Source organism: Ceratotherium simum, chromosome X (genome assembly GCF_057802395.1).
Source record: "Ceratotherium simum simum isolate JZ-2026a chromosome X, ASM5780239v1, whole genome shotgun sequence".
NCBI lineage: Eukaryota > Metazoa > Chordata > Mammalia > Perissodactyla > Rhinocerotidae > Ceratotherium > Ceratotherium simum.
In genome coordinates, this window is record NC_141940.1 from 26,029,187 (window position 1) to 26,055,321 (window position 26,135).

Sequence of the window (26,135 nt, forward strand, 5' to 3'; positions counted from 1 at the left end):
TGGAGATTGAGCTGATGCCATATTACACTTAGGACATTCTCTGAAAGTTTATTTTAACCATTTATCTCTGTATCGTAAAATTAAAGAGCAGATTGTAGCGGAGAAAAAAAACAATATTTCAGTTTTCAGGTGGCTAGGGTTGTAGATGGAGAAAATTTTATGACTACTTTCCAAAGCTTATATTCTGAAAGAAGGTTCATTTTTAATGTAGAAATAATAAAAATGTAGGTGGCCTCAACAGCTGTAATTTTTATAAATTAAATACAGAGATGCCTTCTGCCAGCGTTTGAAATTAGCATTCTGCACAGCCAAAAACTCTGATCTTCACTGTTGCCTAATTTGAGATTTTAGCTACTATTCCTAGGTTATTAACCTCCACATCTGGACTCGCAGTGATCCCACATCAGTATTGATCAGCAGCGTCCTCTTGCCCAACAGGTGATACATTTATTAGTAACTATCCAGGCTGCCCCAGCTTTAGGCTCTTTTCTCTGTGAAGCATAGCTCTGTATGAAACAGCTGCAAATTACAGGTGAAATTATTTGACTTCTTCCCTTGTCTTATTATCCTCCAATGAATAAATACTATTCAGAGAAAAGAGCCTGCAGTTCAGATATTATATAATGTCCCCTACTTTGTATAAGACATTGTGAATAATTTTTTTACAAGATGCACTTTATTTATGAGCAGGTCCCTCCATAGAAAGAGCTTGTTAGGGCTTAATGCTGATGAATGGAGACAGCACCATTCACACTTCCAGGTTATGGTCTGTCAGTGCTTTCATTATATGTACTAATTGACAAGGATTTATTTATTTTCTCACAAATGTAAAAATGTGCTCCAAGCTAAACATGCTGTCTGGGCGTCTGAGCGGAGGTGAGGAGGTGTGGGGACTCAAGCTGTGGTGTGTTGTTCTTCCCCCCTCCACCCCCACCCACCTTGCATCACTGCCTAACCTTGTGGTAATATCAGAGATCTATATATTTTTTGCTTGCTCTAAATATGAATGCTGGTTAAAATTTTAAACACTGGAAGTGGTTTTCTCAATGCAGTTTAATTCCTTTCTTATCCAAAGAATATGCCTTTAATCGTGTTTTAAGTGCTAATGAAAACACTGTCAGTAAGCATATCAATGGACTTGGCCATTGGAACAAAATATGCCCACAACATGGGGTACCAAATTTTGGAAATCTGGATACAACAATATCAAAATATGAAAGTCGATTGAATTTGCAGATCTTGCTAGCCCCAGATAGCTTTATGTGATCTGAAATCACTTGCATCCCCATCTCCGAAGAATAAAGCTTAAAATATACTGGGCATGTGCCACCTCCTCCCACTCAGTCTAACAAACAGGTATAGATCATACTGCATCTTCAACATCCCTGTGCTGTAACAATATTCCCTATGGAACGGGCAACCCCCTCCCCTCCAAGTAATGGCAAAAATAATTCTCCTTTTCCTGCCTGGAATTTCCAATTTGGTTTTTAACCTCAGTGAAAATTAAATACCCCTTAAACCCCACCAGTGAAGAGTTTGTAAAAGTGGTTGTTTGGGAAATGTGTTTGTGTGTGTGTGTGTGTGTGTGTGTGTGTGTGTGTGTTGGTTGGTTGGTTGGTTGGTCAGTTGGGGAAGGAAAATGAGAGGAAACAAAAATATGTACATATAAAATATGGCTAGCTGCATTAACAAAGCACACAGTCCCTCAAAGCCCTTTCTACTATTTCTTTCTCAACTCCAAACATAGGCATAACCCAATCAAATTTAATTTAAAAGTCTCAAGGAAAAAGGAGTATTTTGGAATTTGGACCACGATAAGAGAAATTGCTATACAAATAAATAAAAGGGGAATATCCTGCAACCATCAGCCAAATAAGCCCTGAAGGCCAATAGTGAGTATTTAATAAGCCTCAACTCCGGAAATCAGCTGACATGAACAGAGGCAGAGAGCAGTTCACAGTGTTTAGAATTTCACAAAAATTAAAAGTGGGAAAACCATGTTTAGTCCAGGATTATCCTCCCCGGGTCAGTACAAACTTCGCCCTCTTATAGGGATGAGGACTGTAGTAGTCAAGGAACAGACCTGTCCTCCCTGGTGTCTGCATAAAGATCTAAGGACATGCCCAAATATCCCAGTTTCTGTAGGAATACATTTATTTCTCTATACCTTTTGTGAATCTGCTCCGATTTTCAGGGGATTAGATTCTCTAAGTTTACTATCTCCTAGTTAGAGCAACACTCTCAGCATATTCCTCTTAGTTTCCGTGTCCCTGGATTCTTTGTCCTTCGGCCCTCACAGAACTTGGCATAGTGACATTCAGTATGTGTTTGTAAATAATTCATGACTTCATACACTTCAAGCCTATCTACTCTCAGCCTTCCTCTCTCCCGACTTGAGTCTTCATCTTTCAGTTCATCCTCTTATGACAGCCAAATTTTAAATTTCGCACTCAGTGATATTTAATACAGAGGTCATAGAAGGCAATCCCAAATCATAGGCCTACCGCAAAACAGACCAAATTATAGGCATTCAAGAAACTGATTTTGCCAAAACAGGAACAGAAATAAAAAGCAGAGGTACCTCTTGGTTCATCCCCAGTCCAAATGTTTTGGAGATGAAAGAAATGTTCAAGCGCCATCATCTTTTGACCTACCCAATCTTAAAAGTCTTTATAAAAAAAACCTCCTTAAGGTCCTCATGCCTCTAAAAATGAGAAAGGGACATATTGACATGGAATTCCCCTTGTTTGGACATGCTGGTTTGCTTGGAGAGCTCAGCAAAACATAGATGACTTTAGAGGCGTTCGGGGGAAGTTGAAATGAATTTGTAACTTTTATAGATGTTAAGGATTCCCACTTCATGATGATTAATCAAAGGACATACAAAGCTGAATCTTAATATTAACCTCCTGCCAACGAATTAGCTCATCTAAAAGCAGTTTATTAAGTTGGGTTTGTAAACTGTCTTATAAGTTCACTCCTTGCCAGGAAAATTAGAGGGTGTTTGTGTGCGCGTGTGCGCGTGCACGTGCATGTGCGTACTATAGGACATATTTGTCATTACAGATGTTCCTAACTTTAACATACATTCTGAGTTGCACAAGGTCTGAATAAAGGAGAGATGGGAAAAGACTAAATTGTAGACCGGTTTTAAAGTAATGCCATGTGGTTTTCTAGAGCACTGTCAAAAGCTCCAAGTGAAGCAGGAGTTGAGCCATATGTTCTTTATATGTGTCTGACACTTTTTAAATGTATTATTTCATATGGAACTTCTAACAACCTAGGTGTAGAATAACCAACTCATCCCAGTTTGTCCAGGACTACCCCAGTTTTAAAACTGAACTCTGCCTCAGTCCCAGACAAACCAAGACAGTTGGTCACCTTAGCTAGGTAAGGCAGTAAAAGGTGTTCTGAGACCAATTTCCAGCCTGAGGGAATAGTTTCCCCCCACACCACCAACAAGCAGTTCTCCGACACCAGCTGGATGTCCTATAATTTAACTCAATTCTGATCCTGTCTACCCAGGGATAGCATCTGATCCCACAGGTTAAGGGCTCAGTCCTACAAGACTGCCCCCCCACCCCCACTTCAGATGCCAGTCGAAAGTCCAGGTTGTCGTCTGTGTTTCTAACCGACCGACTGTAGATTGGAGGTTCCGAGGACCCCCTCCTCCAATTCAATTAATTTGCTAGAGCAACTCACAGAACTCAGAGAAATAGTTTACTTACTGGATTACCGGTCTATTATAAAAGGATATAACTCAAGAACAGCCAGATGGAAGAGACGCATAGGGCAAGTATCAGGAAAGGGTGAGGAGTTTCCATGCCCTCTCCAGATGTGCCGCTCTCCCCAACTTGCCACATGTTCACCAACCAGATGCTTTCTGAACCCTGTCCTTTTGGTTTTTATAGAGGCTTCATTACAGAGGCATGATTGATTACATCATTGGCAATTGGCGATTGATTCAACCTCTAGCCCTCTCAGGGCATCCCCAGAAATCAGACGGTGGGACTGAAAGTTCCAACCCTCTAATCACATGGTTGGTTCTCCTGGCAACCAGCCCCCATCCGTAGGTGCAGTCCAAAGTCATCTTACTAACATAACAAAAGACACCTTTATCTGTCTTGCCACTTAGGAAATTCCACGAGTTTTCTGAGCTCTGTGCTAGAAATGAGGACGAAGACCAAATATATATTTCTTATTATAAATCACAATATCACAGTCAGATATTCTTTTGCATATCTTATCAAAGAGGAGGCTGAAATTTGGAGAGACAATCACTCAAAGTCACACATCAGTTGTAAGTGGTGTACTGAGTATTAGTACCCAAGCCTTCTAACTGCTATTATATATTTTCCAAGAAACCAGGCTGTAATTAACACAGTGTGTAAAAACTACTACTGTGAGAATTTTATTGGCTTTTATTTTTTCTAGAAGCTTAACCATTCACTTTGTGACACCATAATTTTACTCTCCAATCTTCCCCTTAGTAGATAATAACAGAGAAAAAACTCAGTCCAGTTTATCAGAATTATTACAAACTCTCTGTTAACTGAGAGTGAATTGATGAAAATCATTTTAATGCTTTCCAAGTCAGTTATTTCTAATGCAACTATGAAAATAAGCAGTGGCCCGTGCGTCTGCACCCTAAAAGAAATGTAACATACACTCCCTCCCCTGTCTTTTCCCGTTTATCTTAAGGAGGATTTTTTTTCTGTTTGTGGGGGTAAGCAAGTACCAGGGGTTTGGAAATGTAAAACTGGACAACACAAAATTATTAGACCTGGCTTTATCTCCACGTGTTACATTTTGTCATTTCTTCTCAATACACAAAGAAGTGAATGTGTGTCCGAACAAACCTCTCCCATTACTGTCCTGTCTGTGCTGAGCAAAATTGAATCCATATGTCTTCACAATGACTTTCCATTTCTATGGCTTCTTTCAATATACTGATCTTGGTGCAAATGTGGCCCACTAGACTACTAATGCTCATTCTCTCTTTCCCACCAGGCATCACAGTTGATAGGCATGGATTCATTTACTTTGTGGATGGCACTATGATTCGGAGAATTGATGAGAATGCTGTGATCACGACTATAATCGGCTCAAACGGTCTGACTTCCACACAGCCACTGAGCTGTGACTCAGGAATGGACATCACTCAGGTAGGCACCACTGGTTTTCAAGCATTATCACAACGTGGCATCATGGAAATGGATAAAAATTTTCTCATACAGAATTTAGGTAGAAAGGAAGCCTGGTGTATCTCTTATATCACCAGGTAGCAGAAGTTTCTCTTTATGTGAGTTACTTTTTTCTTCCTTACAAAAACTGAGTTGGGAGAAAATGGTAAGCTGGGATGGGAGTGATGCTAGGTGGAATGTTGGCATAAGAATTGGAGTAAAGGCTGTCAAATCTGAATCAATTAGAGGGCAAGACCAATCTCATTTATTGAATATTTTCCAAGATATATAATTTTATTATTTTAAAATAATACAATAACTCACATTTAGAAAAGTACTGAGTACTAAAGTCTTTAGAAATCTTTCTCGATAAATATATGAGCATGACTTGCTATTCATGTGTATGTAAAAGCTATATCTAGGGCGTTTGAAAGTTTTAAGGAAAAGGCACATTCCCTCTGAGATCTATTTTATGTTTATTCAGGAAAGCTTTTTGCCAGTGAGAATAAAAGGGAAAATTCAGTGTAGCTCTCATCTGAGTCCAAAATTCTAATTTTACCACAATTCTACAAAATCAGAATTAGACATATAGAGAGATTAGAGAGCATACAACACAGTCCCAGCACCCAGTGGATGCCTTTCTTAGTCTGCAGACACAGAGTTTGGTATGTAAAATGAGGGAAATAGACTAGACAATCCCCAAAGGGACTTTCAAGATCTAATGTTCCATGAATCTGTGACTCCGATGAAGTAGATTATTAGATAATCTTTTCAAATCAATTAGAGTAGAAGTTGAGAGTTTTAGAATTGGTTAGTTGCATCAGAGAGGATGGTTTTGACTGCAAGGAGTAAAATATGTATCTAAAAGTAGTTTAAAGAATGTTTCATTATCTCACATACTGAGATGACCAGAGGTAGGCAAAGATGCCAACAGATTTCCTTCTTGTGTCACATTGGCCAGAATCGAGTCACATACCCATGCCTTCACCAGTCACTGGCAAAGAGGAAATGGGATCTCCAAAATGGACTCAGACAATCTGGAACTGGGTCACCTTCCCTGAGCACATTGCTACCTAATTCTTGAACCAAAATCAGGATTCTGTTAGCAAGGAATGAAGGATTGCTGTTGGGTAGGCAATGAGTGATATTCTTCACAGTTAGGATATTCCTGTTGCTTCATTCTTCATATCACCTGAAACCTAGGATAACAAAGAAAGTGAAATCAACATATCACCCAGAAACCTTGCTTTACTCTAGCTCTAATGTCCCCTCCCATCTCCATCCTCCATGCATACACATCTCTATAAAACTCTAGAAATGTGCCTTTTGGGGGGTTACTTCTTCTCTATGTGCCCCTGCCTCACCTCAGAAACTCAGAAAATAGTCAACTACAAAAATCAAATGGGAATTGGAAGACCTGGAAAACTGACAAAGTGAATGAAACATTCTTAAGAGAGATTTGGGTAGATCAGGCTATCAAGTCCTAGAACAGCCTAACTTTCCGTGATGCAGAATCCTGCAGAAGGCAAGGAAAAGGAGCATTATTTATGGCAGTAAGGAAGGGTGTGAATGTGTTTATATGGAGGAGGGGAACGAAAAGAGAAGATGCACGTATATGATTCACTTGTGGGATATTTTTAACTTAAAATAGGGCACTTAGTGTTGCAATCAGTCAACTCTAAAGAACTTATCTGTTTCTGTGTGGAAAAGTTATGCTGAAAAGAGAATTCTTTGTCTAAATAGAGCAAACATATGATCCACATCACCACGAGAAAGATTCTTTTTCACATGACACTTTGCAAGCCATAATTGCCACTATAAAAGCTACCTCGTCCCTTTCAGGTTGGGATGTAGAGTGCAGTCCATTGAAAAGGAGCCCTGGTAACTCAGAAACAGAATCACATTTTCCCTATGGCATTTTGTTCCAAGCCTCAATTTTCCTGACACTGTCGTTCCCTTTTCCTTATATAACTTCAGCTTTGGAAAAACAGTAGTTTTTTGTGGGGGAGGGAATAGAGAGTTGAGTGGGGGGCTGGGGAAGGGGGTGGGTGTTAAAAAACAGCAGGACTGGCTGGGAGAGAAAGCAGGCTTCGTGTCCAAGTTATTTGGCAGCTATCTCTGCTGCTGTCCATCATTTCCTGTTCTGTGATTGAAGCATCCTAAAGAGTAACTAGAATTTTTCCTTTTAGGCTGGCACAGAACAATGAGTCCTTACTGATCTCTAACTCAGTGTCCAGATTATGACCCTCCACCTTTATTAGGGGCCTGCTTCTCGTGGCCCCATTTCCTCAGTCTGGAATTTATATCCACTGGTCCAAATCCCATTTGCCACCCTCCTCATACCTCATGTCCTCCATGGGACCCTTCCCTAATGATTCTATTCCTCACTGTTGTCTCGTTCCCTTACTGAAATTTAATATTACCACGTTTAATATGTAATCTCTTCTGTGTTGCCAAACTGTGTATCCAACTAGTCTCTCAAGGTAGACTGTATGTTCTTTGGACATGCATAGTAAGTGCTCAGCAGGCACAGTTAACATGTATACCAGTACCAAAAGGACACTATGGCACAAATAATGTGGAGAAGTAGTGAGAGATGAAGCTAGAGAGGTAAGTGGGGATGATATGGTGAAGGAACTTATAAGCATGATAGAGTTTCAATTTTATCCAGTGGACAATGGGGAGCCAATAATAGCATTAAGCAAGGAAATGCATTTTTAAAATAGTATTAAGCTTGGAAATTCATTTTAAAAAAATCATTCTAACTGCACTATAGAGAATTGAGTAGAGGGAAACAGTGTTAGAGGCAGGGAGACCACTTAAGAGATGGTTGAAGTAATATAGGTGTGACAGGGACAAAACATATCGATATATAAATGATTAGCACCTTTTCAAGGGACTTCCATACAAATTACATTCCTTTCCAATTTCTTTTTGGATATTCAGATGATATTTCTTTGGGATACAACTCTGTGATGACACTGCCCATGAGGCTGCTCAGCTTTATGCAGGCTACACGGGCCAACAATGATAATGGCCAAATCTAAAGTATCAGCAATATGGACTAAGAAAGCCAGACAGATTAGTGAAATATTGGAGCTAAAATCAAAGAACTTGTTGGCTGACTTAATGTCTGAATTAAGGAAGTACGTATATAGGTGGTACCACTCGCTGAGGTAAGGCATATAAGAGGAGGAGAAGCTGGTGTGGGTAAGGGTTGGATGATGGGTTCAGTTTGGGGCATGTTGAGTTTGAGGTGCCAATGTGCATTCAGGTAAATATATCTGGCAGGCAATTGGATATAGTTCTAAAGCTCAAGGCCTGAAACGGAGATTAGATTTGCGATCATCAGCTTACACATGGTAATGGCAAATAGGGCAGCAGATGAGATCTTCCAGGGAGGGTACACAGCATAAAAAAAAGATAAGGCTTGGGCTGGCCCCGTGGCTTAGCAGTTAAGTGCGCGTGCTCTGCTACTGGCGGCCCGGGTTTGGATCCCGGGCACGCACCGACGCACCGCTTCTCTGATCATGCTGAGGCCATGTCACACATACAGCAACTAGAAGGATGTGCAACTACCACGTACGACTATCTACTGGGGCTTTGGGGAAAAAAAGGAGGAGGATTGGCAATAGATGTTAGCTCAGAGCCGGTCTTCCTCAGCAAAAAAAAAGGAGGATTAACACGGATGTTAGGTCAGGGCTGATCTTCCTCACAAAAAAAAAAAAAAGAGAGAGAGAGAAAGCTTAAGACCAAAATCCAAGGATATCAATATTCAAGGGAAGGCTGAGTAATGGGAGCCCACAAAGGGGCCTGAGAGAAAGAGACTCGACAGGTAGGAGGAAAACCAGGAATGTGCGTGGTCAAAAAAGCCAAGGGGAGCAAGCTTTTGAAAAGGAAGGGAATGGTTAATATCAAATGCCGCTTAGAGGTCACGTAAAATGAGGTGTTTTTTTAAGAAGCCATTTGGTTTGACAGCATTCGTGACTCTGATAAGAGTGCCTTTGGTAGAGTGCTAATTAATTGGAGTCAGATTGCAGTGATCGAGTGGGAGGTGAGGAAATGGAGAAAGTGAAAATAGCTCACTCTTTTGAGATGTTTGCTGGGAAGGGGAGGCTTTGGCATTGAAGCAAATCAGCTCCCAGGTGTGTGCAAATGAGCACCCAGGTGTGGCACAGGAGGACAAAAGTTGGAGAACACGAATGAAATCAGATGGGTGAGTGGACAGAGTGCCTACAAGGGGGAAGCTAGTGTGTGGCACAGCTTCCCAGATGCTCAGCCTCTATAGCCAGAGTTTCCCCAGTCTGTTTAGAACACTGTGGCATAACGGGGACCTATGTTTCCTATGACTGCACTTAAGAACATGGACTGTCTTCAGCTAGAGGGAAGAAACCTGAGCAGGGAGCTTCATTACGCCTTCCCAGAGCAAAGCCCCAGTTGTTTATAGTAGTACTTACAGTGATCCAGCTGAGCTTACACAGTGCTCAGTTTCATATTTCAGTAAATCAAAATATATTGATGGGTAAGGGTGGAGACAAATGTCTAAATGAGAACACACAGATTCTGCTGACAGGAACAGACAGGAGAGAAAATAGAGGCCCGTGCTGCAGCATGAAGATTTGAATCAGACCTTATGAAGGGCTTACTGATTCCAAGACTACGCGGCAGCATCATACATTATCAAAAGATCTTAAAGAGTCCCCACCTTTTGAAACTTTTAAAGCAAATGTTGGATAGCAATAATCTATGACTGTTGAAACACAGGCCTCTCTGGAGTCAGGAAGATGGATCAACTGTTTTCTCAAGGTCCCTTCCAACTCCATGAAGGTTTCTCTGCAGAAATACAACCCAAGTCCTAAAGTTCCTTGTTACTTTCCCTGCATTTCAAAAGCAAAAGATCCCCAATAAGGGAAGGCCCACCCATGCTACCATAGTACCTTTGGAAGCTGGGAAGTGATGCAGGGAACAGTCCTCTCTTTCTTACTTGCTTTTGTCTTCTGCACTTTTCTGAGGCAAACCTGAGCCCTGGGAAGAATCAGTCCTTAATGGCTTGCCCTAATCTTCAGCAGATCACGATGTCTCCCTATAGTAATTCTAATAACTGCTACCACTTATTGAGAGCTTGCTATGTGCCAGGAACTATGCTAAGCATCTCACACTGTTCCATTTTTTCTCCACAACTCAACCACCCTTGAAAGGTAGGTATAATTATCCCCGCCTACAGAGGAGAAAATTTGTAGTCAGAAGGATTATATATTGTGCTGTGACCATAGAGTGATTAAGTGATACAGCCAAGATTCAAGAGCAAACTTTTGACCACCAGTGTGCATTTTTCCAACTTTTACATTTTCAACGACAATTGGAGATGACCAAATATCATCGTGTTTAGTGGGTGAAAAATGTCATTTGGTTGAGGAATATGCTGTTTATTCACAGAATGTGCATTTAGTGGCACTTAGGAAATAGTTTAATAAAATCTAATCATCTCAAGAAATGAAATTTGCTTTGACAATAAAATCAGCCATTTGTTCAAAATCAATATCTTTTTTTGATTTACTGAAATGTGAAACTCAACTCGCGGTATAAACTCTGAAGCATAACTGCCCTTTGTAAGCACTGCTATAAACAACCAGGCCTTTCACTTCAGGAGATGAGTTGATTATGAAGAGATTGGGCTCTTTATTTCCATTGCTGCTTTTGAATCATCCTGCTCTGGTAACTCACTTCCATCTCGTGCCTGACTAGAATGGAATTGGGAATTAGACCAAGTCTCTTGGTATGATAGCAAATGTGAGAATTGATTTACTCTTTGGAGCCAGCCTAATGCTCTCCCAAAAATCGGCGCAATAGCAGATACACAGCAACATGGAGCTTTTGTATACACAGATAATCCCGTTGACCCACTCTTCATAAGGTATGCACCTTGAGGTATTTGTCTAGAGTATCTGATATATAACCAGTCCTCCATAAATGCTTGTTGGATCTTCTGTATATTCCCTAATGGTTCCCAAAAGCACCCATTGGTCAGATGGGCCTAACAGGTGGAGGGAGGCATCATCCATGGTTATGAAGGAAGGATAGTAACTGGTTCTTTGGAGGAGCAAACCTTGGCCCCATGCATTTAATCTATTGAGCCAGTCTACTGGGAATCCTACTCTTCTTTCCAATCAGTTGATGTTGGACTTCCCTCCAGAATATTCTCACCATGTAGTAACAGTTCAACCTCCCCTCAAATACCTCTTGGATAAGGAACTCACTGCCTCCCCCAGGCAGTTATTCCATCTTTGAATGTCTCTGACTGATGGAAAGCTTTTTGGGGATTCCTTTAACTTAAACTTTTTAATCTTCCTTTAACTTTCACCATCTAGTCTTACTGCAATTCTTTAGGCCCTGTGTTATGAATTTAATCTGTTTTCTATGAAATAAATATATTAGTGAGCCCAGCACTAGACTGGGTACTTTCATATATGTTATCTTACTTAATACTCATGATAATCCATCAAGGTAAGTATTATATTTCCCTACTCCTAATAAACGTGAAAAACAAGGTTCAGAGGAGTTGAGTAACTTGGTCAAGGTCACACAACCAATAAGTGGCAGAATTGAAATTTGAACCTGGTCGACCTGATCCCAAAGTTCACATTCTTTTCACCAAACTGCTATATCAGACCCCCTGCTCCACATGACAGCCTTCTCAGTGTATGTGAACAGCTCTCTCAGGCCTCCTATGTCACATCCCCAATTGATTTAACTGTACCTCACTTGGCATGGTTTTGAGTTTCTTCACCATGCTCATCACTCTTCTCTGAACATGTTCCCATTTATCTATACCTCTTTGAAAGAGAAGCTTCCAGAAATGAATAAAATAATCCAGGTATGCTCTAACTCAGAGGTAGAATGGAGACCATCACAACCCTCTTTCTGTATTCTCTGTTTCTATTCATTTTTCCTGGTGGTTTTCAAAAAGACTTTTGCCAAAGAACGTTTACTTCAAACAAAATAGGTCTCCATTTATAAAACTGATGGAAACAGCAGATTCAAACAAGTAATAACATCCCAGAATCTTCCCTATTCAGGCTTGCTCCCACCCAGTGGTTGTTCACATGGTGACCCCCAAGGCACCTTTGCAAAATGCTAAGGAAATAAAAAGCACAGATTAAGAACCCACAGCTAAAGTTGAATTGCATTTTTGGGTGTTTCTGACATATGATGTGATTACAGAGGACTAAAAATTCACATGTCTCTCATCCCCGTCTCCTCATCTTACACTTGCACAGCTGGGTTATTTGCATCATACTGCAAGATCTTACATTAGTCTGTATTCAATTCCATCTCATTAGATTCAGTCCATATCTTTGTATTCTTCTGCTATTATCCAATATCTCCACTAACCTTCCCAGCCTTGTGTCATCTATGGGTTTGATTAATGCCTTCTGTGTCTTCATCCATGGTAAAATAGATGGGTAGATAGCCCAAGATGAAATTGTGGAACCACTAGACTAGTTATCTGTTAGATTATGAACCCATCTGTTTGAGCTATCACCTATGAGTTGTGATTCATAGTGGATCAGGAAATCAATATAATGGTCTCTGACCAGCTTTAAAAAAAAAAAAAGAAATAGAACAAAAAAATTCAGAATGCATCCTGTGTAGTAAGGATAAGTAAGTAAGTATCATTTCATGAAACTTTTATTTCAATTGTGTATCCTGGATAATGGTGTAAAATATAGTTCTTACTGAGGGTCACAGTCAAAGCAAATTTGAAAGCCACTACCCTTACCTCTATTTCCCCCAACTTATCCACAAAGGTATCCGTGAGAAAATTTACCAGGTTGGTAACTCTGTTTAAAAGGAAATAAGAAACCCTTGATGTAATTTGTTTCCAGTCATAGTATCCATAAACACCACTTCCTCATCTAAGAACTAAGAAACAATTATTTAATAACACATTGAAGGATCTTTTTCGAATTGACATCAGGTTCCCTCCCTGCAGTTTGTGGGGTACATCTTCTGATTCTTCTTGAAGTCAGAGCTATGTTTAACCATCTCTAATCTTCCAGCACATCTTCTACTGCCCACTATTTCTCAATAGTCACAAAAAATGGTTCTAAAAACCTATTTGCAAGTTCTAACAGGTAATTCTTCCTGGCCAGGAAACTTGAACTCAGTTTAAAGAAATTGGGTGCTCTTTTACAGTCTCTTCACCCATCTTGGACTTTAGTAACTTTGAATCAATATTCTGTGTGGTCATTCACCTTAACAGAGAAAACAAAACTTCCCTCTCTCTCACCCATCAGCACTACACCACCTGCTCCAAGCAGCAGATCTCTACCTTCCCTGGTTACCTTCCACTCTCCACATAACTGAAAAAGCCGTTTTCTGTTGTCCTTAGAATTTTTTGCAAGCTTCAGATAAACTAACCACAACTGGATAGAAGAGGAAATATAAAACCTCCTCTCCAAAATCTACATGTCAATTCAACTTTATACAAGTGGATTCAGCATTTCAGTTGTTTTGAAAAAATATATATAATAACATCCAGGCATGAAAAGTTACAGCAATCAGGGGAAAAACATAAAAGAAATTGTAGTTTTAGAACAGAAAAGGCACCTTCTTTTCCCTTTGTTAAACTCTTGCCTAATGTCTCTTATTGTTTCTTCATCTCTCCCCTGCCAACACTTTCATGTCTACAGAATGTGCTCCATCACCCTGAGTGATATGGATGATACTGAAACTCAAGTTCTTCAGGGGTTACTTGCCTTTTTTTGTGCACTTCCATCACTCGCTCATGTGCACACTGAAAAAGAACAGAATTAGATCTTTCAAATGAAGGCCATTGTAAGTGAAATTCCCTGCAGGGACAGACTCCTGAATTTTGTGAAGCCCCGTAGGGAATCAAGAAAATCTGAATTATAATAAGTTTGCTTGAATAAAGGGATCTCCCAGGGGAAAAAAAAAGAAAGTTTATTTTAAAAGTTCTTGCCACCTGAGATGAAAATCTCACCACTTCTACCCCCACCACACCCTCCCAATGCTTCAATGGCTGTGGAACCCATCTCACTGTCAAAGCAAAGAAAGGGCCTGTGACCACACTCTAGACAATTCAGACAGAGGGGAATATGGTCAAAGGAAGGAGTGAGTTGCAGGCAAACAGCAAGACAGGGAAGATGAAAGCAAGTTATGTGAAATATCTGTAAACAGCTCTATCAAGGGCCAGCAACACCAGTGGACGAGAGGCACAGCTAGGTGGGAGTAAAAGAGAGCTGACAAGAGAGATACGAGAAGATTAAGGAGTGGAGAATGGCTCAAACAGCAGATTAACAAGGCCCAGGGAGTAGTAAAATGAAAATTAAAAAGTTATTTCATAGCCCTTATGCCAATCATTTACTTTATCCTATTTGGTCATGGTTAGTTTAACCAACTGAATCTACCACTTCTATAGTGACCACCAAATAATGGATCAGATGACATGAAAACTCATACCAGGATAAAGAAAATCTGGTATATACGTACAATGGAATATTATACAGACTTTAAAAAGAAGGAAATCTTGTCACATCCTACAGCATGAATTAACACTGAGGACATTATGCAAGGTGAAATAAGCCAGTCACAAAAAGACAAATACTGTATGATTCTACTTATGTGAAGTATCTAAAGTAGTCAAAATCATAGAAACAGAAAGTAGAAAGATGGCTACCAACGGGAGAGAGGAGAGGGAATTAGTGTTTAATGGGCATAGAGTTTCCGTGTTGCAAGATGTAAAAGCTCTAGAGATCAGTTGCACAACAATACGAATATACTTGACACCACTGAACTGTACACTTAAAAATGGTTAAGGCAGTAAATTTCAAGTTTATGTGGGTTTTTTTGACAATAGTAATAATAAACTCATACCAACCAAACCTCCAATGGATTTTTCCATTTTCTTTCACTGTTCTCAGGCCTGGACAACATCGATAGTGCAGCAGCCTAACTGCTCAGCAATTGGTTGTTGCAGCAGTGCAAATGTAAGCATCCTAAATCAGCAATGTTCTGCTGTATTCATCTGAGCCACATGCACCCAGTTAATCCACGTCAGTCACAGCCGGTCCCTCCTGCTGATCCAAAGGCTCATGCCATAAATGTAGAAATGGGAGTGGGGGAAGTGCTAGTCTCTACAAGGTAGAGGGAGCTCAGTCTACATCAACCATGGCAGGAAGGCACTGCTAACTTAGCCACGCTCTTCTCAAAGACCTCAATATATCAACAACCTTAAACACAGAAGTATTTAAATTAGAAAGTGAGGACTATTGAATAAAAAGGAGAGAATTTTCCCAACAGACGTATTTATAAGCATAGAATAATTATTCATTTCTTCAGGAGGACTAGGTCATATCTCACCAAAGTTCTCTGGACCATTGCCTAATCACCCATTTCTCTTTGACCAAGGTAGCATGTCTAGTAGAAAGAATATAGACAATCCTGGGTGTGAATCCAGATTCTGCCATTTATTAGCAGTGTGACCTCAGGCAAGTTACTTAAGGTCTCTGTGTCTGAGCTTCCTTAACAGTAAAAAGTGGGATAGAAATATGTATTGTCTCCTAAGGCTGTCATGATACTTAAAGAAGAAAACAAATACGAAAGAACTTTGTTTTTTGAAAGGCGCTTGCAACTGTAAATTGTTAGTGTTGATCGGAAGTGAAGAGAGAGGTCACGCGGCATTACATGTAACCTTGGCTTTTATGTGTTCATTTGTCACACCGCTTAAGTGGGTGGCATGTGGAAGGAAGGTGGCACAAACCTCAATCTATATAGCAATCAAATTATGCTGTCACAGAGCATGAGATGGCAGTTAATGTTGTTTAGACTCTGATTTGACAGCAGCACCAAGAACCATAAAAAAGTTTTCTTTAGGAGTCTCTATTGGCTCTTCACATCACTCACCTGTAAATGAGTGATCCGTTAGACTTTCTGGCTGAGAATTACATAGTAATGCTAAATAAACACCACTTTTAGTTGCTGTTTCTATATTTTAGAAAAAGAACATCTATTTTTAAATCATTTATTCTGTTCTCCTCTGAAATATGGCAATATAGAAAAAAATTAAATCATTTTTGTCTACTTCTTGACCCAAAAGAGGTTTCTCTGTAATTTCAGATTCAGCACTACACTTGGAAAACAGACACTAGAATTTTAGAGCCAGCTAATTATTCCTCCTTATGAAGGCTAATTCAATAAATGACCCAATTGTTGATTAAGTGTCCTCACCGTTTTTAATGTGAAAGCATTTGGAAAAGTATGAACTATTTTATAAATATAAGGGGTGATGTAAGATGTTAATTGGCATCTTCAGGAAATATTTTCTGTTGATTCATCACACACTCGCTAAAATGGGAGGACACAAGAACAAAATAAATCTGCAAGGTGGTTATTCTGATTTTGTAATATCTGTGGTTGTCAGTCTCTAATTTAAATGCATTCCTGGATAATGTTATTTATTGCTCATTCAGTCCAAACCTACTCTCCTTGCTCTGTCAAATGCAGGAAAACTCCTTCTGGAACTGCAAAGGAGAGCCAAACCTTTCTCGAATCCTTTAATAGAGGGTGCAAGAGACAAAATCAGACCTCTAGGTAGACTCTCCTTCATAGTTACGCCAATATAAAAAGGCAGTAGAGCATAGTGGTTGGGAACACAGACTACCTGGGTTTGAATCCCGGATCCACCACTTGCTAGATGTGTGCCCCTGGGAAAAATTCCTTATCCGTAAATGGAGATGATGTTACCTTTCTCTATAGGGAAGTTGTGAGGATTAAATGACATAATATATATAACTCACTTAGCAAAGTACCTCGCTCATAAGTGCTCAATAAATTAATAGTAATAGTAGTAGCAGCAGCAGCAGCAGCAGCGGCAGTAGTAGTATTTGACCTTCCATTCACAAAACAGAGACTTGAACTCATAATTTACACACCCAAGATAAAAAGGGCCAAGAAGAAGTTTGCAACTGCTATAGCAATTGTGTAATCTTCCCTTCTGTCCTTTGTACATAGGCGTGCCTTTCGCAGAGAGGCATGCATATACCTGTAGATGAGTTTGATGGGCTGTAACAAGCAGGTGCTCCAAAGACTGGTTTTAACCTGCTGTGACCTTCACAGAATATGTCACCTGCCTAATGCTGATGTGAAGCTCTGACTAGGTCACTTAAAGGATGGTCACTATAGTCGTTGAATGGTGCCCCAAATCCTCCATTTTCTTTCTACTTTCAAGAAGTGTCATGCTGACTACGGAGCTAAGGCTGGAATGTAGTGTGTGTTTCATACATTTGTGAATTTGAGATACATAGAATTTAGATCATCTTCCATCTCTTTGAAATCAGGAGGTAAAAGAGCAGCTCATTCGGTGGATGGCCTGCAGCCATCCTAGGTGGCTCAATTTCACAAAAAATTAAATATGAGAGTAGAGAAGTAAGAAGACTGAGTTTATCTAGGTCAATATGAAGAATGTGACTCTCCTAAGACAAAACAAAGAGGCTCCCAGCTAAGTGGAAAATCAAAAGGAAAGAAGTATGAGGCTGATGTATTCATAAGAAGAAAGCAGCGTCGTAGGATTTTTGAAGCAAGTTTAGTCCGTGAGTTGCTTTGTCTATCCAATGACCCTTCTGTTTTTATTAAGATATTCAGGTTCCAAATATGTCAATCAGTTTAAAAAATTCTAGTATATAAAAACCCAAATTTAACAAAATGATAAACTGGGAAAAGCATTGCACTAAGATGATCCACAGAGTTCCTTTAAATATCATTTCTCTTCTCCAAATTCATTTAAACTCTTTTTTTTAAACTGTACTTTTCAGGCCTACGTGTCTTAGGTAAAATCACAATCAGGGAATAATAACCTATTATCAGAGATATTTGCATGGCTCCCTTCAAAGTGACAGCTCGGGTTGTTTATATAAGAAGTAGAAAATAGCAGGCCAAGAACTTCAACTCCAGCATATCCAAATTCTGCTGAAATGTCTGCACACAAGCAAATAGCCAGAGTTGTCAGGGGCCTTAAAATAAAAGTCAAGTACCGTGCTCAATGCTATATCGAAAACATAATTTATCACATAAATAAAACTCCCTCAGCAGTGTCCTCTTTCCACACAAAGGACAATGGCACGTTAGCTCTTATTAAAACTATTAAGCACCAGAGGAAAAGCATCTTCAAAGTTCAGGGAGAGTCACAAGATGCAAAGCTTGCAAACTACTTTTGAACCACTCAGTCTTCCACACATTTTGTTCGGCAGGCGCCATGACCTGAAATAAACCTGAAACTCTCTAAGACGCAGAAATATCTAGTTGGTAAATTCAGTGGTTAGCATCTAGGGCTAGTGGGGACAGCATCCTGGGCTATGCTCCAATGTGAGCCGGGTGGCCTAACTATATTTCAGACTATACTTTTAAACATAGCCCCACTCTCTATTAACTATGGGAGGGGAAAGTGCATGAATCAATGCCAACCCCATCTTTATTAAGTGGAAACTCAACTCAAAGAGAAAGTTCGATTGGCTGTGATCAGGAATGTCATCATTTCATGCAAAAGTTAGTATATTTGGAAAAGTGAACACAGGGGCATATAAAACATCTACCAACAGGCTACGCCTATTGAGAGGTGTCTATCTTGAGATACATAAGAAGAGCAGATGTTCATTTGGTCCACCTCAGAATACACTTCCAACTCCAAATCAAAGAGAAGAGGATTCTGAAGGAGCAATCCCAAAGTCTGACAAGGAAACTAGCAAGACGGAATATAAAAGATATTTAGTAGTAAATGCCAATGTATTATTATTGATAAGTAAATTCTAAGCACACAGGAAATGTTGTCATGGACCATCCTTCTGAACCATTTGGTACAGAACTCTGTCTCCAAGAGGCATACAGGAGAATGGCATGATCCATCGTGAAATCACCCTCAAAAATCACAAGAGTGAGAAGTTTCTAGAGAATAATGACATCAGCATGGTTGTTCCAGAGAGTCAGAGAAGCTCTGGATAAAGCCAATCACAGCCAACTTCATAGAGTCCAAGCACAGTGGATTTATTTTACATGGACATTTTCTGGACATGGCAGCTTTACAGGCCAGTAGATATACAGAGGATGCTAGTGACTAATAAGTTCTCTGGGGCTAAGATAGTCTTTGCTGGTTCTTGTTCACCTTTACTAGTTTTCTATTACCACTGACCTACAATGGATATTACTTTTCCTCTGTCCTTATATATGGGTTTATGCTGTGAATATCAGTCAAGATCCACCCAGAAAAACAGAAACCACATTAGTTATTTTAACAGAGAGGATTTCATATAGGGAATGGGCTGCACGGGTGTTAGAGTTGAAAAAAAAAAGAGAGATAATGGGGCCGGCCCAGCAACAGTGGTTAAGTTTGCGTGCTCTGCTTCAGTGGCCTGGGGCTCCCGGGTTCAGATCCCAGGCACGGACCTCCACACCACTCATCAGGCGAAGCTGTGGCAGTGTCCCACATACAAAATAGAGGAAGATTGGCACAAATGTTAGCTCAAGGATAATCTTCCTCAAGCAAAAAGAGGAAGATTGGCAACAGATGTTAGCCCAGGGCCAATCTTCCTCACTAAAAAAAAAAGAGAAAGAGATAATACCTGCAGGAAGCAGCCACCACCTGTAGTGCTGGGGAAACAAAGGAAAGAGGTTGGAATTGTCAGAACCTAGAAAGACGGAGGATTTGCTCCATCAAGGTAGGACCTACCCTTCTGAGAAGAGGATGCCAGCCGGCTCCTCCCGGGACCTCTGAGGGGGAGTGATGAGACTGATTCTCAGAGTATGGAAAAGAACTGGAAAGTGCAGCCAGCTACTGCTGCCGGGATGAAGAGCTACCATTACAGTGATGCTGACCGGAACAGAAAGCAAGCAGGAAGGAGCAAATCCCTTTTTCCTCTTCTAGCTTCCCAGAAACCCTTTATTTCCCATATTGTCAGGACCTATCAGAAATCCAGCTGGCAAAAGAGAAATGTAGTTTGCAGAGTCCCAACCCCAGCATCACAAAGCAACATCTTTAAAGGGGCGATTTTGGAGCTGTGAGACAATAGCTTAATAACTAGCACACTGTGCAATGAGGTGTTAGATTTCCATGTCATTGTTGCTGCTAGAATCACTCAGATATGCTTACAGTTTGGAGGAAACATTAATTAGAGTGGACTGTTTGCCACAGAGGATTTCATCATTACTGAATCCATAAGAAGCTGTTATTGGGAGACCTCAACCAGAGCTGCTCAATGTGTTTGTTAGAGTAATTCTGACTCCCCTCTTGTTGAAGCTCGGGTACTCAATATTCATCACCATTTTTTGCTTTTGTTAGGGCTCAATTCCATAGCCTGCCTGATTCCTTAAATGATTCTGTACACATGGTAAGTGGTCAGGTGGCCAGTCTCCAGAGTTCTGGGAGCATGAAGCCTGAGCTGGGCCATCTGTTGAGTGCATGCTGTTTTGTATTACACACAGGGAAGTGGTGAGCAAAACCCGGAAGCACACTGGAGGCCTAATGAAAATAGGACCAGTTAAATCTTCCCTCTAAATGTTCATTAGACCATCTGCTCTTATTAGTGTCCTTATCATTTGGAAACATTACAGAGTTAAGATAAGAGAGACAATCTGTGGAATTCTAGTCTAACTTGAAATGAACTTGCAAGTAAAGCAATCATAAGTTGTGATATTTCTCTTCCCATTCAGAACCCTCCCCACTTATATCTTAACATCTCCATGGTGAAATTTTTTAATAGTTCCTTCCTGAAATATTATACCGGAAAGAAGGGATAGCAGTAGCTACAGAAATGAAAACATAATCTCAGAGTGGCTGATCAATGAAATCAGACCATTTCATAAAAGCTGTGCAGTCATACTTCTGGTCTGTAAATTGCTTTAGGTGCCAAAGGGAATTGGAAGCTTGGTCTATCCTGTCGAGCCAATACCGTAATATTAACAACCTGCAACAGACAAGTTTCTGCAACTTCTCAACAGGAAGAAATTCTGCAAAATGAATCCAGGGGCTTCTTCTAAGTCTCTGGCTCCTATGTAGGCAAAACCTTGGCTCTGGGGAGAATAAGAGCCCTTCCTCCTCCTACGTGAAGACCCATAGTGGTCCTCTCCTTACTCTGAATTCTCTCAGAATCTATGGTCTCATCACCTGGCCTCACATTTGATTTCCTGTTATCTTGGACTGTTCTCTAGTTGTCTCCTCTTCTGTATATGTATCTCCCACAGTGCTGGATATACAGTAGGTATTTAATAAATACATGTAAAATTAAATTGAAATAGAGACTCAGAAGAAAACAACAGTAAACATGTTCCTCTCCCCACCTGCAGAAGTGCTGAAAGGGTTAAGTTCTTTGATTCTAATGATAAAACCCAAGATACAGAGAGATACAAATAGTAAATTGGCAAGTAGCATCATGTACAATATGTTCTTCTTACAATAACAATCAAATTTACAAACAAATTAGCTGTGGAGTCTGAAGGACATTCTGTAGTTTTCACACTGGGCCTTCATCTCCTGCTGATAGATGACTTTGACTGTAAATTGAAAACTGGAAGTGGTTAAACATTCTGTGTATTCACAAGTGCCATTTCCAAAATTGAGGCTTCAGAGAGGAGATGCAAGAAAGGGTCGACAGAAACTCAGAGCAATTATGCCTGTTATTAAGATGAGGTAGTGGCAATTACACAGCAGACTCAGAGAGAGTGTGTACGTGCTGATTGCTCCGAGGGAGCCTGTAAGAACAAACTTTTATAGCACCCATCAGGCCTTGGGTCTCTAGAGGAAGTAAAGATTTTCAGCCACTGTCAGTGTGCTTTTGGACAGAGCTTATGGCCCCAGGAACCATCTTGGAAGGGATACATGCTTTTTTCTTAATGAGCTTGAATGAAACTCTTATATAACAGAATGGCTTCGTTCACCATTTCTTTCCTCTAGGGTAACCATTCTTAAGCCTTTTGGTGTCTGGACCCCTTTACACTCCTAAAAATTGTTGGGGACCTCAAAGAGCTTTTCTATATGTGCATTTTATCTATCAATGTTTACCTTATCAGAAATTAAAAGTATAAATGTTTTTTAAACACAAAGATGAGCCTCAGGTACCCTCTGGAAAACTCCACTGTACACTCATGAGAAAGTGTAAAAGGCAAATAGTATTATTTTTAAAATGCTTTTGACCTCACAGAACTCCTTGAAAGAGGCTCGGGGATCCCCAAAGTCTGCAGACCAAAATGGGAATACCGTATTTCCTCAATTCCAAGACACCATGGATTGTAAGACATAGCATCAATTTGGCAACTTTGCAGGGTGGGAAGAAATGCTCCATTAAATGTACAAATTGATTATAAGACACATCCTCACTTCAGAAAAGTTAAAATATGGAGGGAGTGGGAAATGCACTTCTTAAATTTGAGGAAATATGGCAACTCCCACTAACCTCAGTGGGTCTCTGGAAACCCAGATTTGTTGACTCAAACATGTTGATGAAAAATAATTTTTCTTAGAGCCTATTTGCATTTTATAATTTTTTAAATGTTTTTATGGACTGAAAATGTTACAGCCAATGAGGCACTAATGTTTTCATCCAGCAAACATTTGCCAACTGTAATACCAGATACTGGGAATACAAAAATGAAGGAAACCTCATCCCTGCCCTTGAGGACTCACAGACCTAGTAGAGGACATAGGAAGGGAGACAAGTATTTACAGTATAATGGAGAAGCGCTGGATCTGAGTGAGTCATGGAGCTGGAAGAGCAGTGTAAGGTACCCAAAGATGGAGCCCTGGGTATATTCAAGAAAGCTTGACGTTGATCATTACATTCAAGCAATTAGTCATCCTCTTAACAAAGGACTGCCCTAGTGGACTTTGCCACATGTGTCAGTGACTTTACGACATTCATTTATTTTAATTTTAATTTAATTTTGCAAACCCCGGTGATCTATTCAGAGATGTAGAACTAGAAATTTGCTAGACCAATTTGACCATAGTAGTGTAGTCAGTAGTGCCAGTCAAGAACAAAGCCTAACAGAACATTTTCTTCATTGTGATTAGATTCAGGTAAGAATAATATGGGGCCAGCCCCATGGCTTAGCAGTTAAGTGCGCGCACTCTGCTATTGGCGGCCCGGGTTCAGATCCCGGGCGTGCACCGACACATCGCTTCTCTGGTCATGCTGAGGCGGCGTCCCACATGCAGCAACTAGAAGGATGTGCAACTATGACATACAACTATCTACTGGGGCTTTGGGGAATAAAGGAGGAGGATTGGCAATAGATGTTAGCTCAGAGCCAGTCTTCTTCAGCAAAAAAAAAGAGGAGGATTGGCATAGATGTTAGCTCAGGGCTGATCTTCCTCAAAAAAAAAAAAAAAGAAAGAAAAGAATAGCAGAAAACGCTCCCAACATAGCAGTGACATAAGCAAGATAGCAGCCAGACTAGACATATAGTCCAGGACTGGGATAGCAGCTCCATGAGATCCTCTGGGACCCAGGCTCCCGTATTTCTGCTCTGCCATTCTAGCACATAACTTCCATTTTCATGGCCACTTCATGGTCTAAGACATCTGTTAAAATTCTCACCAGTATATTCATATTGCAGAATGGAAGGAAGAGCAAAAAGGGTCTCCTTCTGGTTGGGTCAGCTCCGCTTAGGCAGCCTCTCAAAGCATCCATTCAAGAGTGTGGATACTTCCACACTTCCTCTTACATCTTATTGCCTTGAATTTTATCACATGGCGACAGATAATTGCAAGTAAGGCTGGAATATCTTCTATTCTAGACAGCAGTGTGCCCAGATTAAAAATTGGGAATTTACTACTAAGGAGGAAAGAGTGAATGGATGATAGGATAGGCCTAGAACTAGTAGTCTCTGCCGCAGGCGTCTTAGTAAATTCAACATTTTATTTTGACCCTGATACTGTCTGAGCTTCTTCAAATTTATAAAAGCCATCTAGAGAAAGTTTGTTTTTTTGCAGTTGGAAAGCATGACGACACCTTTCAGAGTGATGTCCCCTATTGATCTTGCTTTTTAAAAGTAGAAATTATTAGAAGATGAAATACACCGGGACTACCTTGGAGTTTTTTTGTTTGGTTTTTTTTTTTGCTTTGCTTTGTTTCCTCCACTTCCAAAATGTTTTAGGAACATTGAGGTAGATGCAATTTAATCTATAGGCTGTGCAGCAAAATGATTTTAAAGATCAGTCCAATTGTAGCTCTTGATTAGATTGATCCTGGCTATTCATCTGCAATGAATAATCCAACTTAAGTGTCAGTTATTCTGATTGGGCAGCAATGGAGACAGACCATGCTGATGCATTTGACCAGAGGTTGAGAGGGTCCTCAAGCTCTCCAGTCATTATTCAAAGAGACACAAGAATGTGGATCTGAGATAATAGGAAATAATTTGCCGGTTGACAAGCCCATGTAGTCCTGGTGTATTTCATCTTCTAATAATTTCTACTTTTTCAAAGCAAGATCAATAAGGGCCATCGCTCTCAAAGGTGTCATCATGCTTTCCAACTGCAGAAAACCAAACTTTCTCCAGACAGCTTTTCCCCTCTTTTATAAATTTGAAGAAGCTCAGACAGTATCAGTGTCAAGAAATGAGAAGGCCATTTGAAAACTGACAGAAAGTGATGCTAACAATCTGGAGTTGTCAGCTTTTAGAAGCATGGGGAAATCTAATGTGGAGCTGCCCGAACACCTGGCAGAGAGTGCTCAGTCCTGTCACTGTATCTTCCCCAGGGCTGGTGTACTACAGAAGAGATAATCATACACTTCCTGGAAATTCCTACCTAAGAGGCCTCAGAGATCAAAATCAGAGTCGTTTTTCAAATGAGCCATAAGGCTGGAAATGTAATAAAGGAGGGAGATTAGAAGTGTCATGTTTGGGATGGGGAGACAAGGCTTTTTGGGAAACAACTGGTTTCTTCAGCACTGTTGAATTTTGGGAAAAGAAGTTATTAGCACTTGGTGGCAATTGTAAAATATAACAACAGTCATGATATGTTTTTGAGGCTGTTGCATGAAAGTTAATTTCTTAAAATGGACGCAATGGAACAGAAATAGTCTACTGCTCTGTGTCACTAGCAACCCCTTATACATACTGGAAAATAAAGAAAATGAAGTCAACAAAAGACTGTAAACTCTGCGAGGGCAGGGTCCAGTCTGTCTTGGTTAGAGCTGGCTCCCTAGTGTCTAGCATAGTGCCTAAAATGGGATAAATAGACATTTATTGGCAGAAGAAAGGAAAGTAATTAAAGTATCATGTTCTGCACTTGGAATCATACCAAGAGTACTGTTACAAATATCAGTGGGGCATCCAAGTAATAAGCTAAAATATTAGCCATGAAATTGGCTGACAAATGTATATGAAATAATATATCCCAATAGAAGCCAAATATCTCTTGGAGGATACATAGCTTAGAAGGGTTCTCAGGGAATGGAATAAATGAACAAGGAAGAAATGACTGGTGGCATAGAAGCAAGGGAAACCTTGAAAGAGCATGACTATATGATTGCACTTCAGAGTTCATGAGATAGCCAAGGAAGACAACATTGCAATAGTCAGAGAGGGGCCAAAAGAAATACAGGCACATTCCATAATAAAAAAATAGCTAGCCTTTACAGAGCTCTTTCTGTGTACTAGGCACTGTGCTACGTGCTTTATATGGATTTTTTTTCATATAACTTCTATAATAAATTTTTGAGAAGATATTATTACTGTACTCAATTTCTAGATGAGGAAACTGAGACTCAGAGAGGTTAACTGATTTGCTCCAAGGTCACAGAGCTAGCAAATAACAGACAGAATTTCCCACGGAGTCTTAACTCCAGAGCCTGGGCTCCTTACCACTTCCTTATACTACATCTGAGCCCTTTTCTAGGGAGAGTACATAGCTTTCATCAGATTCTCAAAGGGCTTTGTAAA

General features: G+C 40.1%; 1 protein-coding gene across 20 annotated transcripts in view; it reads left to right on the top strand.

Annotated features, from left to right (window-relative positions):
• TENM1 (teneurin transmembrane protein 1) overlaps positions 1 to 26,135 on the top strand; it is a 773,006-nt gene that overhangs the window by 694,604 nt on the left and 52,267 nt on the right. For all 20 annotated transcript variants that reach the window (XM_087427630.1, XM_087427629.1, XM_087427639.1 and 17 more), the window contains one exon: positions 5,011 to 5,165. In XM_087427630.1, coding sequence (XP_087283756.1) covers positions 5,011 to 5,165 — 155 coding nt within the window. The remainder of the gene's footprint in view (positions 1 to 5,010; positions 5,166 to 26,135) is intronic.